General features: G+C 39.3%; 1 protein-coding gene across 1 annotated transcript; it reads right to left on the bottom strand.

The window, feature by feature from the left end:
- Window positions 1–279: 279 nt before the first annotated feature.
- Window positions 280–5,436, bottom strand: LOC115816474 (60 kDa lysophospholipase-like). The gene is made up of 11 exons (XM_030779428.1): window positions 5,355–5,436; window positions 5,060–5,198; window positions 4,229–4,370; window positions 3,956–4,081; window positions 3,688–3,783; window positions 2,739–2,865; window positions 2,046–2,170; window positions 1,635–1,814; window positions 1,378–1,476; window positions 430–477; window positions 280–309 (listed from the first exon to the last, which is right to left on the bottom strand). The coding sequence occupies exons 1-11, from the start codon at window positions 5,428–5,430 to the stop codon at window positions 280–282; spliced, it is 1,188 nt and encodes a 395-aa protein (XP_030635288.1). The 5' UTR covers window positions 5,431–5,436.
- Window positions 5,437–14,205: the final 8,769 nt, after the last annotated feature.

Here is a 14,205-nt window from a genome sequence, read left to right as displayed (position 1 = left end):
TGCAAGTTTATTCGTATTAGCAGGAATCATAAAGCATGCAAACAATGACAGAAAAATGGGCTAGGTTAGGCAGAGTGGACAGTAGATATTAATTTCTTCAGCTGATTATGGGTTTAAGGCCACTACTGCTGCTCAGAAAGCTCAAGGACAATGCAATAAAGTCAAACCAACAACTGGGTACATGAAATTCCTTTCAGATCAGAACAAAATGGAATTAATGAGAGAGCATTATCTTTCAAGTACATAATCTACTTGAAAAGGTTTTGAGTGGTACGGCTCTCACGTTAAAACTTTTCGGATGAACTTTAACTGTAAGAGAGAAGGGCAGAGAGAAGTAGAGACTTGCATTAGCTTTTATTCATGTGTAATATACTGAAATGAAAAAAATTACATGAACATAAACTCAAGTATTAGATGTTTCACACTCACCTGTTTTGGAGGAGCACTGGACTCCCCACAGATACTTGCCTCCAGTATCTGAAATACAATCAGAAAAGAGTTAACAAAATGACCATCATGTATGCTTACCTGCCTGAAAAATGTAATTTCAGATTAACTGATCTGGTCAATCAGTTAAGGCACGTGTTTACTTAATATTCTCCTTTCTAACATATTCATCACTTTGCTATGATAATGTTACTTTTACATCTCAGCGTTTGAATGGTTGAGGTACTCTCAGAAGGCCAGCCTATGCATTTCACATGACTGGAATACTGTCAGCTGAATGTGAACGCAGCAGACAAATGTGAATTAATACCAGAAACGGTGTGAAGTATGTGTGTCAACCCAGATACAAGCCATATGGATGCACCCAATATTCAGTTAAGGAAAAAAAGGGGAGAGAGGTGTCAGTACTTCTGCCAGGACTGGGGAATTTGGCCGCCCTGCTGGCCATTCTGTGTATTGTCATGCCTTGTGTGGTATTGCCATGTGCTTCTGTTTGTTCCTGTGTACTCCTGTCCCCGCCCCCCACCTGATCCCTATTATTACCTGGTTTGTTTCCTCCAATAGTCTGTCTCTGCTGTTAATTGTTCTGTGCATTTAAGTCCTGTGTTTGTACCTGTTCTTTGTCAGATTGTGACTGTTTGGCCTGCCTGCCTGCCTGCCTGCCTGCCTGCCTGCCTGCCTGCCTGCCTGCCTGCCTGCCTCCCTGCCTGGATTAGATCTTGGACTGGATACTGTTTTGAGATTGACTTCTTTTTTTTTTTTTTTCAATAAATCTAATTCTACCCCGTGGGTCTGCAATTGGGTCTTGGTCTGTCAAATCCTCACAGAAGGATAAGCTTTCTTTCATGTAAAAATTGTTGAGAATGTCAGTTATCAGTTATTCAAATTGTGTGTATCTATGGTCTGTCAAGTATTATTCTGGGTAAATACCTGGCATCTCGTTTCAAAGTTGGAGAATGTCTTGAGTGTCCAAATCATTTTGGTCATTGCTGCTTCTGGAGTGATGTCATAGCCAAACACCACACCTGCCTTGGTCAGAGCCTGAGCAACAAACAGGTCATATTGTCAAAGACAAAAAAAAAAAAAAAAGACAAAGAGCATAGAAAATACCTTGTCTTACATTTTTCCAACACTGACCAGAATCAAGAGAGGCAGAAGAAAGGGTGAGAGCATTTTTGTGCGCATACCTCAGATGCGGCGTAAATGGGTAGAACAGTTCCCTTGTAGACTTGAGTACAGTTGAGCATCACCACCTTTCTGCGTCCAGCCTCAATCAGAGCTTTCTTCAGCCAATCATGTTCTGGAGCGTTGCCTGAGCCAAATGTCTCCAGGACGACACCATCTGCCCCCTCCAGCACACTCCTCACCTGCACATACACACGCACACAGTTGCTGTGTGATGCGACAGCAAATAACTCAAACAAGCAAAGCAGGCTTGATCTGAATCAGACATGATAGAAAATTTCACAAACACTGTTTGCCATTGGGATGTTACTGTAACGGGGTATTAATGCAGATCTGTCAGATGTTGCTTTGAATGTACACACTCCTCTGCTGGAATTATCCGCTGAATTATTGTTGTTGTATGTGAGACTTACGTATTTTTCCTGGATTCCAGGGAAAAATCGCAGAAGTCTCACATCAGGTAGACCTCCATCCCTTGCAGTCTCCTGTCTGTTGACCTCAATGATCTCTCTCGCTGGGTCATTCTTACAGTCACGCACTGACAGAGACAAACACAGTCAGTGCTCAGAGCGTCAATAAGTCTTCAGTTATCTGTTTGTAATGGCGGCCAGCGAGTACGGGCGCTGTGCAGTAAGTAAACCTCACTCCCCAACACCGTAAGAGGCCTGCTAGCGACCGAGGCTAATACACCGTGGGTTTTAGCCTCCTTGCTTGCCCGCCTGACTCCCGATGTCGCGAGTTTAAACCCAGCGTAGGGCTGTGTTTGTCCGTCGGAACAACGCAGGTTACGTGTTTCCTCAGTGGACTTTCACAACCAGTTCATAATCGCCTCATGTGTTTATAAATGCCTCTGCTGTTTAATAGTTATAGCTATTCATCAGTTTTTTCATCAGTCCTAATGTCTTGTACTATTACGCTTCTACATTTTCCACTTTTTATATGTCAGTTATGAAATTGATTTTATAAGCCTTTGACGAGGTATCTAGTATGGAATCTTGTAATTAGCTCGGTGTTTCCAAGTGCAGGACAGATTACGGACAAAAACGCTTTTCGTGTTTTGAAAACTCATCGTCGTGCAGTGAAAGGCATAAGCCACGTGTTCAGACCTTTGATAATGGTGTCCAGGTAGGCCAGTGGTTTCATGTTGGGACTGTCAAATACTCTGAAGGAGTCACAGTCAAACTTGCACACTCGATTTCCTTGGAAGAGCGTGGAGTCAGCGCAAAGCATCACCTAAGGGAATATAAAATGCAGATGGTCTGAAATCTTAAGTTATAGTCAGTGCCATCCCCCTTGTTAGCGAAATGACCAAAATGCATCCCCCTTGTTAACCTGCCATCCCCCTGTATACTCTGTAGACAGTTGGTGATTTGTTATTTTTTAAAGAGGGGATGGCCCAGTGGTCACTGACACTACTCTATAGAGTATAAAGGGCATTTTGGTCATTTTGCTAACAAGCAGGATGGCATCCCACTCATCTCCCTAAAAATTGCCAACTGTCTATGGAGTAGTGTGGGTGACCATTGGGCCATCCCTCCTTTAAAAAAATCACCTACTGGTTACCATTGTATGATTGTATAATAATCTTTCATGTGCAGGGTCTATATCCTGTTCAAAGATCAGGTTCTAATTTCATATTCAGGATCACTGGGGAAAAAATGAACAGAACCGAATAAAATTAATGAAAAACACAAGTGTTATTCTTCTTCTTCAGACCTCACAAAGCCATTTATCCTAATTAAGGTCGCGGGGGTGCTGGAGCCAATCCCAGCGTTCGTTGGGCTTAAGGCGGGAAAACACCCTGGACAGGTTGCCAGTCTGTCGCACGACAGAACCATAGGCAAACACGCAATCAAACGTAGGGGCAATTCAGTGACTCCAATTCACCTGCACGTCTTTGGACTGTGGGAGGGCACAGGAGCTCCCACACGCAAACACAGAGAGAGAACACGTAAGGCGACCGCGCTACCCACTGCACCACCGTGCCGCCCTCGTCTTCAAGGGAGAGAAGTGAATGAAAGTGTTTTGTGAAATGATTTGTCGCCCTCTTCTGACCTTCTGTAGAGCCGCAGTTTTGGAATAACAGCCAGCCATCAGCATGGCGCCAATAAAGTTATCCTCAGCGTCGCTGCGAGGGTGGAATATACTCCTCTGCCAACAGAAAGAAATACAGTTTCATATTTATCTATTTATAGTGTATCTATGCATAAAACATAGAATTGTGCTTGGGGTAGAATGATAAATCACTCTACTGACCCTGTACATGGACGAAAGTATTTGAGACTCTGATAAATTTTTGGATTATGAGTTTGAGTGATCCGACCTGCGCTCCGGTGAGAATGACAGGTTTTTTCAGGTCCTTCAGAATGAATGACAGAGCAGATGAAGTGTACGCCATCGTGTCTGTTCCATGAAGAATAACAAAACCATCGTATTGCTCTTCGACCGCCTGGGGAGATGGAAGAAGAGAAGGAGTGGAGAAGGAAAGCAGAATAAATAATTAAAGAATACAAAGCCGATTTTTTTTTTAATTAAAAAACACACCAGCTTTAGCTGACATGCTTCTTGATATTCATTGGATTTGGAGCAGAGGTACCCGAATTCGATCTGCTATCTCGAACCATTTTTCCGGCACCATTTTAGACGAGTCGATCGGAGGTTCCACAGTCTTGATCTTGTAGAGAACATGATATTTCGTCTTCTTATCCACAGACGGATAGTCATCTACCGCCTTTTGGCTGAGGCACCAAATTTAAGGTAGAAGAGATGAATATGGATCTTTAAACAGACTACATTTAGTGCAAATATCGACAGTAAACGTCAGTTATATTTCTCCTCGGTTCCTTTAATTTGGTTTATTTTAGTTAAATTTAAAAGAAAAAAATGTTGTTCTTAGGTTCTCATTTCAGTCATTATGTGAATTTAGGGAGGAAAACTCTTAAAACTCAAAACATACTGTAAGTTATTATGACGCAGAACTTTCTGAACACTTATAATGCTGAAAGAACGAGCAACAAAAAAATTACAGACCCATTGCCGTATACAGACCCATAATCATATTTCGTTTCGGTCCTTTTAATTTAGTTTATTTTAATTAAATCTAAAAAAACGTTCTTCTTGTGTACTCAATAAATTCATTGTGTGAATTTAGGAAGGAAAACTCTTAAAACTTAAAACATAATGTAAGATAATACGAAATCATTACAACTTTCTTCGCACTTAACCGCAATAACACTGAGAGCTAGGGCAACAAAAAATTACAGATGCATCACCGTAAATTCCGAATTAAAAATTAACATTGAAGAAGTATTACATTCTCTAGATTACACTGAATTTGAATTACTACGTGAGACAAAATTGGGTTCTTGGAAAATGTTGCAGTATCTAATACTGTATTATACTTAAATTATCCAGGAACTGGACTCACGGCAGGAATATCCAACCATCTGGAGTCACTATGCGTTTTCTGGCCTGCTCCTCTGTCTCATTGGGTTTCTTTTCATACAGAATGGTCATTTTAATCAAAAACTCCTCCAGATCCTTCAACTTCATTGGCTCCAGTTTACCTGAAGATCACATTCACAAATACACACAGACATAGGCTACTTATCTATCATACTTATTATACTCATATACAGACAAAACTTCAACTAAGTCTTTTGCTCCTTCAAGACTGTAGTTGTTTACCACAGGCCTACCTCACCCTTCTGAAAACAACTTACCATCTGCGTTGTACCACATGCCGATGGTGCCACCGGTATACAAGACGTAAACCTTTCTGGACACGTCCGTCGTCATGGCGATGTCTTGATGTAACACAACAGGTTTTAGTCAGTGGAGCTTTGTAATGCTCTGTGGTAAGGATTCTGGTCCCTTGTGTCTTATATATATCTGTAACTGTGCAGACAGCTGATGTATTGACACACAGGTCAGTGAATCATCGTTTCTCTTCTGGTATTTGCAAACTCAGTTTTGTAAACTCAGTTTTCTGAGAAATGTTTGGAAATCATTAACCTGGAGAGAAAAGTTGCATGTATGAGTTAGCAGGAACAAGAGCTGGTTACTCAATAGTTCATCACTGTTAATATTACACTATAACATCTTGAATTAAGTTTACCTGATACGTAGCTATTGATCACTTCTATTTCTTTTTGTTTGTTTTTTTTTTGGAGATGCTGTATTAATCCCTGAGGGGAAAGTTGGACTCTGCATTTAACCCATCCGAGTGGGCAGCTGGGCCGCAGCCATCAGAGAGCAGTTGGGGGTTAAGCGTTTTGGGAATCGAACTGGCAGCTTCTCGGTCACAAGCCCACCGCTGTAACCTTTAGGCCAAGAGCTGCCTTGGTTCTTTAAAAACAAAAAGATCCACTTGATTTGATTCATGCACACTGGATCTACACTGCCTGGCCAAAAAAAAAGCTGGATTTGGAGCCTATGGAGGCAGTGTTATGATATGGGGTTGCTTCAGTTGGTCAGGTCTAGACTGTTGTATCTTTTTTTTTTAAACATTTTGCAAAACTTAGAAGGATTTTAAATGTGTTATCCATATTTTCAGACAGACTTAAAAATATAGGGAAGTAAGTCACATCAAACCCTGAAGACTGTTGGATTTTCTTGTGATTTTATAAGTAAACAAACCGGAGCAAAAGAGTGCTTGGAGAAAAGCTTTATTTGGTGGTGATGGAAGCCGGCAGCATGTCTGCTTGTGTCGAGGCTTAACTCAGAGAACTGTTACCGTGATCGGCCTTTTATACCATGAAGCAAACAGACAATAGGTGTACAACGTTGCTTGATGCAAATCAGAATCAGTTGCCTTAATCAGTTGGTCTTGGCTCCAACTGTAACGCGGCGCCAAAGGTGTGAAGCTTTCTTTGTATCTATGGTTATAAGACCATCAGGCTAAACAGTTCTCTTATCCTGTACCATGTCTGTTCAGATGTCACTATAATCTTACAAGACATAAAAACGTCCCTTCTCTGTAAATTGGAGGAGTGACTACTGGTCTCATGAGTCCAAGCACAGAAGTCTCTAGAAACCTGCCAGTTTTCTGCTGAATTTCAAATAGATTAAGCTGGGCAGAAAAAAAAGAGTAGAGAATGAGAACCATTTACTTGCTTTTGCTTGCTTTTGCTCGTAAGTTAACCCCCCACCCCGCCCGCCACCCCCCATCATAAACAGCACATTCTCATTCACTCACTCACTCAATCACTCACACCCACAGACGCACACTCACTCACACAGACACAATCACTCACTCACTCACTCACTCACTCACTGATTCATTCACTCACTCACAAGTCAAAATATCTTCTCTAGCCATACTATCCAGTGTACTCTCTATCAACGTTGCCAAGAAACATGTGCAATAAACAATCCTAATAGCCTGCTGCATCTTTGAATCACACTATGTAAAAGCTGATATTTCATTTACATAAAGACATGAAGCTACATACATGTATTCCTTCCCTTATTAGACTAGAGACTATGCTGAAGTAACACACTTGCTCTATTCTCAGCAATGCTTTGCACTGGGAACCTTAGCATTATATATATCTGTGGGAAATTACTGTTACAGTGACAAGTTGCACCAGTGGAATGGGGTTGAGAGCATGTCTACTTGTTGCTTTTGTTGGGGTAACTGACTCACTGGGGGGGTCACACGTCACACTGGCCTCTTCTTGCGTACAAACACAGTGCTCATTGTACATAGTGTTTTACCTGCATGTCAGTCAAATGAGAACTGGAAATATGCAATGACAGCTGCGTTTAGAGTTTTAACAACATGTGCTTTAGCATTAGCATTTGTCTAAACACAGTGAGAAATGAAATGGTGCCATTACCATATGCGTCAGTCTTGTGTGGTCTTGTTTTGAGAACGAGAAATGTGTGCGTCAGTGAGAAAAACGGGAAATTATGCAGCCATTTACAATGCACTGTATCACAGATTTAAAAATAAAAGGCCAAAAGTAAATAAATAAATAAATAAATAAATAAATAACAGGTCTTATTATGAAATACATTATTTCCTTCATTTCAAGTTAAGATACTGTGTCGTTGACCACAAACTGACAATATTTGGCTCACACACCCAGGGCTGGCGCAACCCGGGTACAAGGTTACGCAAAAGCTCCCCAGCGCCACGTATGCATGCCACTCATTTGGTTCATCTGGATTGTGACAGCTACAGGTTCGTTCACAAATCGTTCGCGAAAGGGGCTTTTGGGTCTGAGTCCTCCGTTCACTTGTCGCATGACTGCTGCTTATTGTTGTTCGATTCGTTCGCAAAACCGTGACTGCGGGTCTTCGGGTCTGAGTCTCTCATTCATTATTCATACGACCGGCTGCATAGACTCAGAATAGGAACATACCGATTCGTTCACAAATCATAACTAGCTACAGGTCACCAGGTAATGGCGAAGTCAGCAGACAAGGAAAGGCACTGCTTTCGGCAGGGGTGTGAGCCAATCAGAGCCATCAAGATGCTGAATTGCTACAATGTCATCTAGTTAATTTTATCACATCTGTGTTTCATTGACTCTCAGGTGATGTGATGCTCTGGAATGACTGTAAAATGTTTGAAGGAGTCAGAGAGTTGACCGTGACTCATTAATGTGTTTGACTGGCCCAGTATCAAACCTCTGGCCTACAATGGATACTGCTAACCAAGATCTGTCAACACGACATATGCATTTTATTACACATAGACCTGGACACTATACCAACATTGTTTCTTGCAACCTTAATAACAGATCCAATTTTCAAGCCTCATCTGTTTTGTTTTGCGCTTTGTTTGCCAATTTTGTTGCTGTTCTGTCTGTTTCAGGTGAATAAACATGCCACATTACATTTCCAGACTGTTAAACAGTGACTTTGCATCTTAATATTTTTATATTTGACAAAACTTAAAGAATTTTGAATGTTTCACACCTCAGACACACTTAATTATACTGGGAACCAAATAAGCTAAAAAATTTAACTTCCGTTTTCTGTAAAATTGATCAGTCATTTCATTATCAGTCTAAGTTGAGAAGTTCCTTGAACTTTCCTGGTTTTCTAACGTATTGTTTTTTATAAATATCTTTGTCTCATTTGTCTCAGCTAATTGCACAACATGCAGCTGATTATTGGGTAGCTGAATTTGCTGACTCTTGGTGCGTCAGTTCCATCCCACTACTTGACCTGTCTATGAACTATGAAACCACAGTTTTGAAGACTGGAAATGAATTTGATCTTCTCTGTGCATTTTTCTCACTCCACAGTTTTAGATTTGTAGCTACTAGAGTTAAACCAGTTTCCCTTTACTGCAATTAAAGCTGTTTACTATGGAGGTCAAACTAAAAGCAGACACTAAACCAGTAACACCTCCTTGCTCATCAAAGACCACATTGCTGTTCCAACGTGGGGACAAAATTTGAATGCCTCTGCCTTATGTTTCTTTGGACTTAACTGCAGGTGGGTTGCATTGCATTGTATGTTCTACCCACATAATGGACACACTTAACTATAAGACAAATTAACTTCCCTTCTCTGTGGAATTGAAGAGTGACTTTCATTAGGAGTCTGAACAGAGAAGTTCCTAGAACCCTCCTGGTTTTCTAATGCATTGAATTTTTTCTTTTTATAAATATCTTTGCCATTTTTCTCAGTGATGATTCAGCTAAGTTCACAACTTGTGACGGATTGTCACGTAATTGAATTTGCTGACTCCTGGAGCGTCAGTTCCATCACATTCTCTGACTTATCTGAGCTTCAAAACTTGGCAGACACAGGTTAGTGTTGGTAGATTTCTGTGTATAAGGCATGACGATACTTAACCAAATACATCTGCGAGAAGATGAGCATAACAATGAATGCAAGAGCCAATCAAATATTGAGACAGACACTTCCATGCATTGAAGTAAAGCATTTGGCAATAGCCAGTCACACACACAACTATGAAACCACAGTTTTGAAGACTGAATTTGAATTTGATCTTCTCTGTGCATTTTTCCTCACTCCACAGTTTTAGTCATGACTAGAGTTAAACCAGTTTCCCTTTACTGCAATTTCAGCCGTTTGGTCCTTCAAAAATAAGAAATAAAATAATTAATACAAGGTGGGGTTTTTTTGCTAGTAATAAGTGAAAAAGAAATCTGCAAACAGAACTAGCGAAAATACACTTGTTTAAGATTTCTTGACATAAGGTGTTATAGTTAAGCATTTTTAAAACATCTTAAAGTTAGCTGGGGAAAACTAATTTTGAGCCTTTTTTAACTGATATTAGTACGTGTTTTGGTCATACGAAGCCTGTATTGCTGAAATGCAGCATGTCGTACTGCTCTTGTCATCCTCTTCATTTCAGTTCTAGAGTATTTCACTCCTATTTAAGCCTTTTTTTTTTACAATAAAAGAGATCTTAAAATTAGCTGGGGAAAAACTAATTTTGAGCTGAGCATTTTTTTGACTGGTATTAGGAAGTGCCTTTGTGTCATACTAAGCATGTAATTCTCAAATGTAGCATTTCTTTTTACTGTTCTTGTCATCCTTTTAATTTCAGTTCAAGAGTATTTAACTTATTGTAAGCTCTGTAATGAGGGTCCTGCTCAAGATTTAAGACCATCACCTACTTGAAATAAGATTGAAAAAGGAAAAAAAACAACAACAAAAAAAAAAACAAGTCAGACATTGGCATTCAACCAACTTTATTCAGTGAAGTCAACCAACTGCCAGAAGCCAAGAACACTGACAATAATATTTACATTAACATTTCTGACCATTGTCTTTACTGTCCAACAAAAGTGGGATTTGAAAAGTAATTTTAAGAATATCTGTACATTTCTTGTGAAGCACAACCAACTGTGAATGTAGTCAGTGTGCTGTCCTCGGTATATGTGCTGTATATAACTTGACAGCCAGATAAACATCTTCCTAATATCAAGACGCTGAAGACAGTCAACCCATTGTCCACAGGTTTATGGACATTGCAAGGAAGGGTGAAACATACAAAAGCATAATCAATACTATGCTTGCTTTTAACATGTACAGATATACACAATGTAGGCCTAACTATACCAACTCAATTTTGAACATGAATTAAATCCCCTTGATTTTTTTACTGTTAGAGGTTGTATGTATTTATTGTATATTCAACTTCAAATGTAACATATGGCATCATATTTTAACATGTAATCAATTATCAATTAATTTATTTATTTGTAATTATTCTTATATGAAGTTCCAATGGCCTAGGAACAGTGCAGACATTAGCAATGGTAACTCCGTAGATTTCTAGCATCCAACCTCACAGAACGTAAAATTGTCCTGAAAATAATGATCTTGAATCGTAGATAACGATAAAACAATCGATGCATACCCAGGATGCTATCCAAGGCATAAGATGTAACCAGATGTTGCTGGACTAGTACATATATAGTAAAACAAAAGCTTTCAGTGTCATGCTCACTTACTTCCTGATTACTGGTCACATGGCAAAACCTCCTGTTACTGACATCCTGTGATTCTTAAAGTGTCCCCAACAAAATACTGAAACACATACAGAATTACTTCAGAGAACAGGAACAAGACTTCTAACATATTAACTTAGTTGTAAATGAAACAGTCAGATAAACATGATAAACACCCAATAGTTTTTAAAATGAGGATGAAATGGGCCCACTCTCTGAGATGAAAAATTTTACCGGTGTTTAAGGAAAGATGAAAGCCATCTTTGGAATAGAGCAAGTTAAATATGTAGTTTTCTGTACAGTGGATTGTGCTACAAGGAAATGAGTATACATGTGCGAAATTGTTGATTATTTCTATTGTCATCAATAATACTCCAGAGTTTGGACTTGTGAAAAACATTTATATTGTAGTTGTGTCAGTATTGTTTTGAATGCCAACCTCTCTATATAATTCAGTGGAAAGATGACTATTTAGTTTATGAGGTAAAAGTTCCCTACCTTGCTCGAGCCACAATTTTGTGGATGCTGAAAATCTTGTTGATTATACACCATACGACTATTTGACCTTCAGCAACAGCAAGTGCATTCCAGTGATGTACGGTCTCATAGATATCATTGCATACCACTCACTTAATACACATGTTTCAGTCTGAACAGAATGTAATATTTTTATATGTAATGTATTATAATAATGTTTTATTGTCATGGTGCCAGAACATAAAAGACTGGATAGGTAGACTATGTATGAGTTGGGTAGAGATTTTTATTATTTGATGGAATGCATTCGAGACTTCATCTTACAATTGTTGACCAAACCTTCTGACTTGTAAAAAAAAAAGCTTGATTAATCTGAGATACCACTCAAAGTCTGTGCATTTTTCTCACCCCACAGTTTTAGATTAGTCACTACTAGAGTTTCCCTTTACTGCAATTTCAGCCGTTTACTAGTCGTCTACTAGCTGTTTGATCTGAGGAAATATCCAGCCATACCATATAAGTTGTCTCGATGTCACTGTGTTTTAGTTGGAAAAAAATATGTTAACTAGCAAATACAGCCTGCTGCCTGTTAGAAAGATGTGTTTTTGTTTTGTTTTGTTTTGTTTTGTTTTGTTTTGTTTTGTTTTGTTTTGTTTTGATTCTAAAGTACTGCTCAGATCAGGATTCTGAGTTGTCCATACGTTTATTTGGTGTTGCAGTATGGAGAGACAATCACACATGATCATTGCATCATCAGTGTGAATGTTCTGCTTGAGTTATTCCAAAACACTGGACTGCATGTCAAAATAATAATAAAATAATAATTATATAGAGTTATAGGCTATTCGTGCAGTAATTACACTCACGCCTTATTTTCCAACCGCCAAAGACCCACTAAGTGCAGAAGAATGGATCCGCGACCCATCTGTGAATGTCCCGGGTGAAACGTCCATGTCCGTGCAGGAAGATCAACTCCTTGAGGTTGCAAATGACAGTGGCCTTCCCCAGTAGTTCTCAGACTTTTTCTCCATTTGTTGTTTTCAGTGATCTAATTTCTATTTTCACTGTGTTTTGCAGCTGCACAAGGCCAGAGCTAGTGTTCTTTAGACTGAGGAAGAGGATTTCTGAGGAGGAGGATGCCATCTTGGATGGAAGGCCAGTGTGGGTCCTCCAGCCTAGCACAGAGTTGTCTGCGCTGTGTGGGGTGCTACAGAATAGACTGGAGGAAGACCAAAAAATATGTTGAGAATCACCATGCACGAGTTGGTGCGGATAGATTCACAATGGAGACCACACATGCTGGGTTGTTCTTGGGAATGCTCAACATTTAGTGTTTCATTTATGTTCCAAAAAAGCATTTATATTATATACTATGATATTACATTATATTCTGCTCTATTCTATTCTGTTATATGTTGTACACTAATTTTTATGTATGTACGTTTATGTATACACACACACACACACACACACACACACACACACACACACACATATATATATATTGCTGCAAACTCCCAGGTACATCCAATTGTCTGTGGAGTATCCAGGAATATACAGGAGTATTCCAGTCCGGATACACCTCTGTTCACGCAGTGCTTAAAAGTATGTCTGAGATAACTTCATCTCTGCCAACCTTCTGGATCTAGGCTGAATATCCTGAGATAGCCAAGAAAGCACTTAAAACATTTCCATTTCCAACATCCTATCTCTGTGAAGCGGGGTTTTCTGCAATGACAGTAACAAAAACTAAATTACAGAGTTGCAATGTTTTTATTATATGGTCATTCGAGAAAAATATGGACTTTATGTTTTATAATGCCATCACATTAGACCTACTTAAGCTAAAATGTCATGAAAAGGCTTCTATACTAAATATATAGGCTTAATCGATATTCCGGTCGTGTCATCACCACAGAGTTGCGATGTTTTTATTAAATGGTCATTTGAGAAAAATATGAAGTTTTTGTTTTATACCATCACGTTAGACCTATTAAAATGTTATGAAAAAGTGACTATACTAAATGTGTAGGCCTAATGGATATTCCGGTCATGTCATGAGTGACTTCCGGATTTTTTTATTTTTAGCAACAGTTTAACAATTTATGTTTGGGTTCTCTTGTGCCTTTGGAAATCTCTTTTAGAAATTGGCAGTAGGCGATTTGTTATTTTTTAACAAGTGGGATGGCCCAATGGCCACTGACACTACTCTATACAATATACAGGGGGAGGTCAGGTTAACAAGGGGGATGGCACCCCCCGCAAATCACCATCTGAAAATTGGTCCAAAAAGCGGTCAGTCATGACCATGGAAATGATACAATAGCTGTTTCCCATAACCTCAGTCTGGATCATTTTGCCTGTTTTGAGACAAGTTTAAAGCTTCTATTTCAAGTACATTAATGTCTCTGCTAAATGGACTAGCTGTTAATCCTGATTAAATGCTTTGATGTGATTACATTCAAGCTGGATTACTTGCATTTGTTTTTCTTTCAACTGCATACAAGTGATTTACAGTCATGCCACCCACAGTGCACCTTCCCTTAAGCTTCCTCTGGCTTAGTATTCGTTAGTATTGGAATGAGAGATTGTGTGCTGTGGATCATCCTGAAGACTTTTACCCTGTCATGGTATGAGGGGGCTTTGCATTCGT

This window comes from Chanos chanos, chromosome 7 (assembly GCF_902362185.1).
Source record: "Chanos chanos chromosome 7, fChaCha1.1, whole genome shotgun sequence".
Lineage (NCBI taxonomy): Eukaryota > Metazoa > Chordata > Actinopteri > Gonorynchiformes > Chanidae > Chanos > Chanos chanos.
This window is presented reverse-complemented; position numbering and strand designations above follow the sequence as displayed.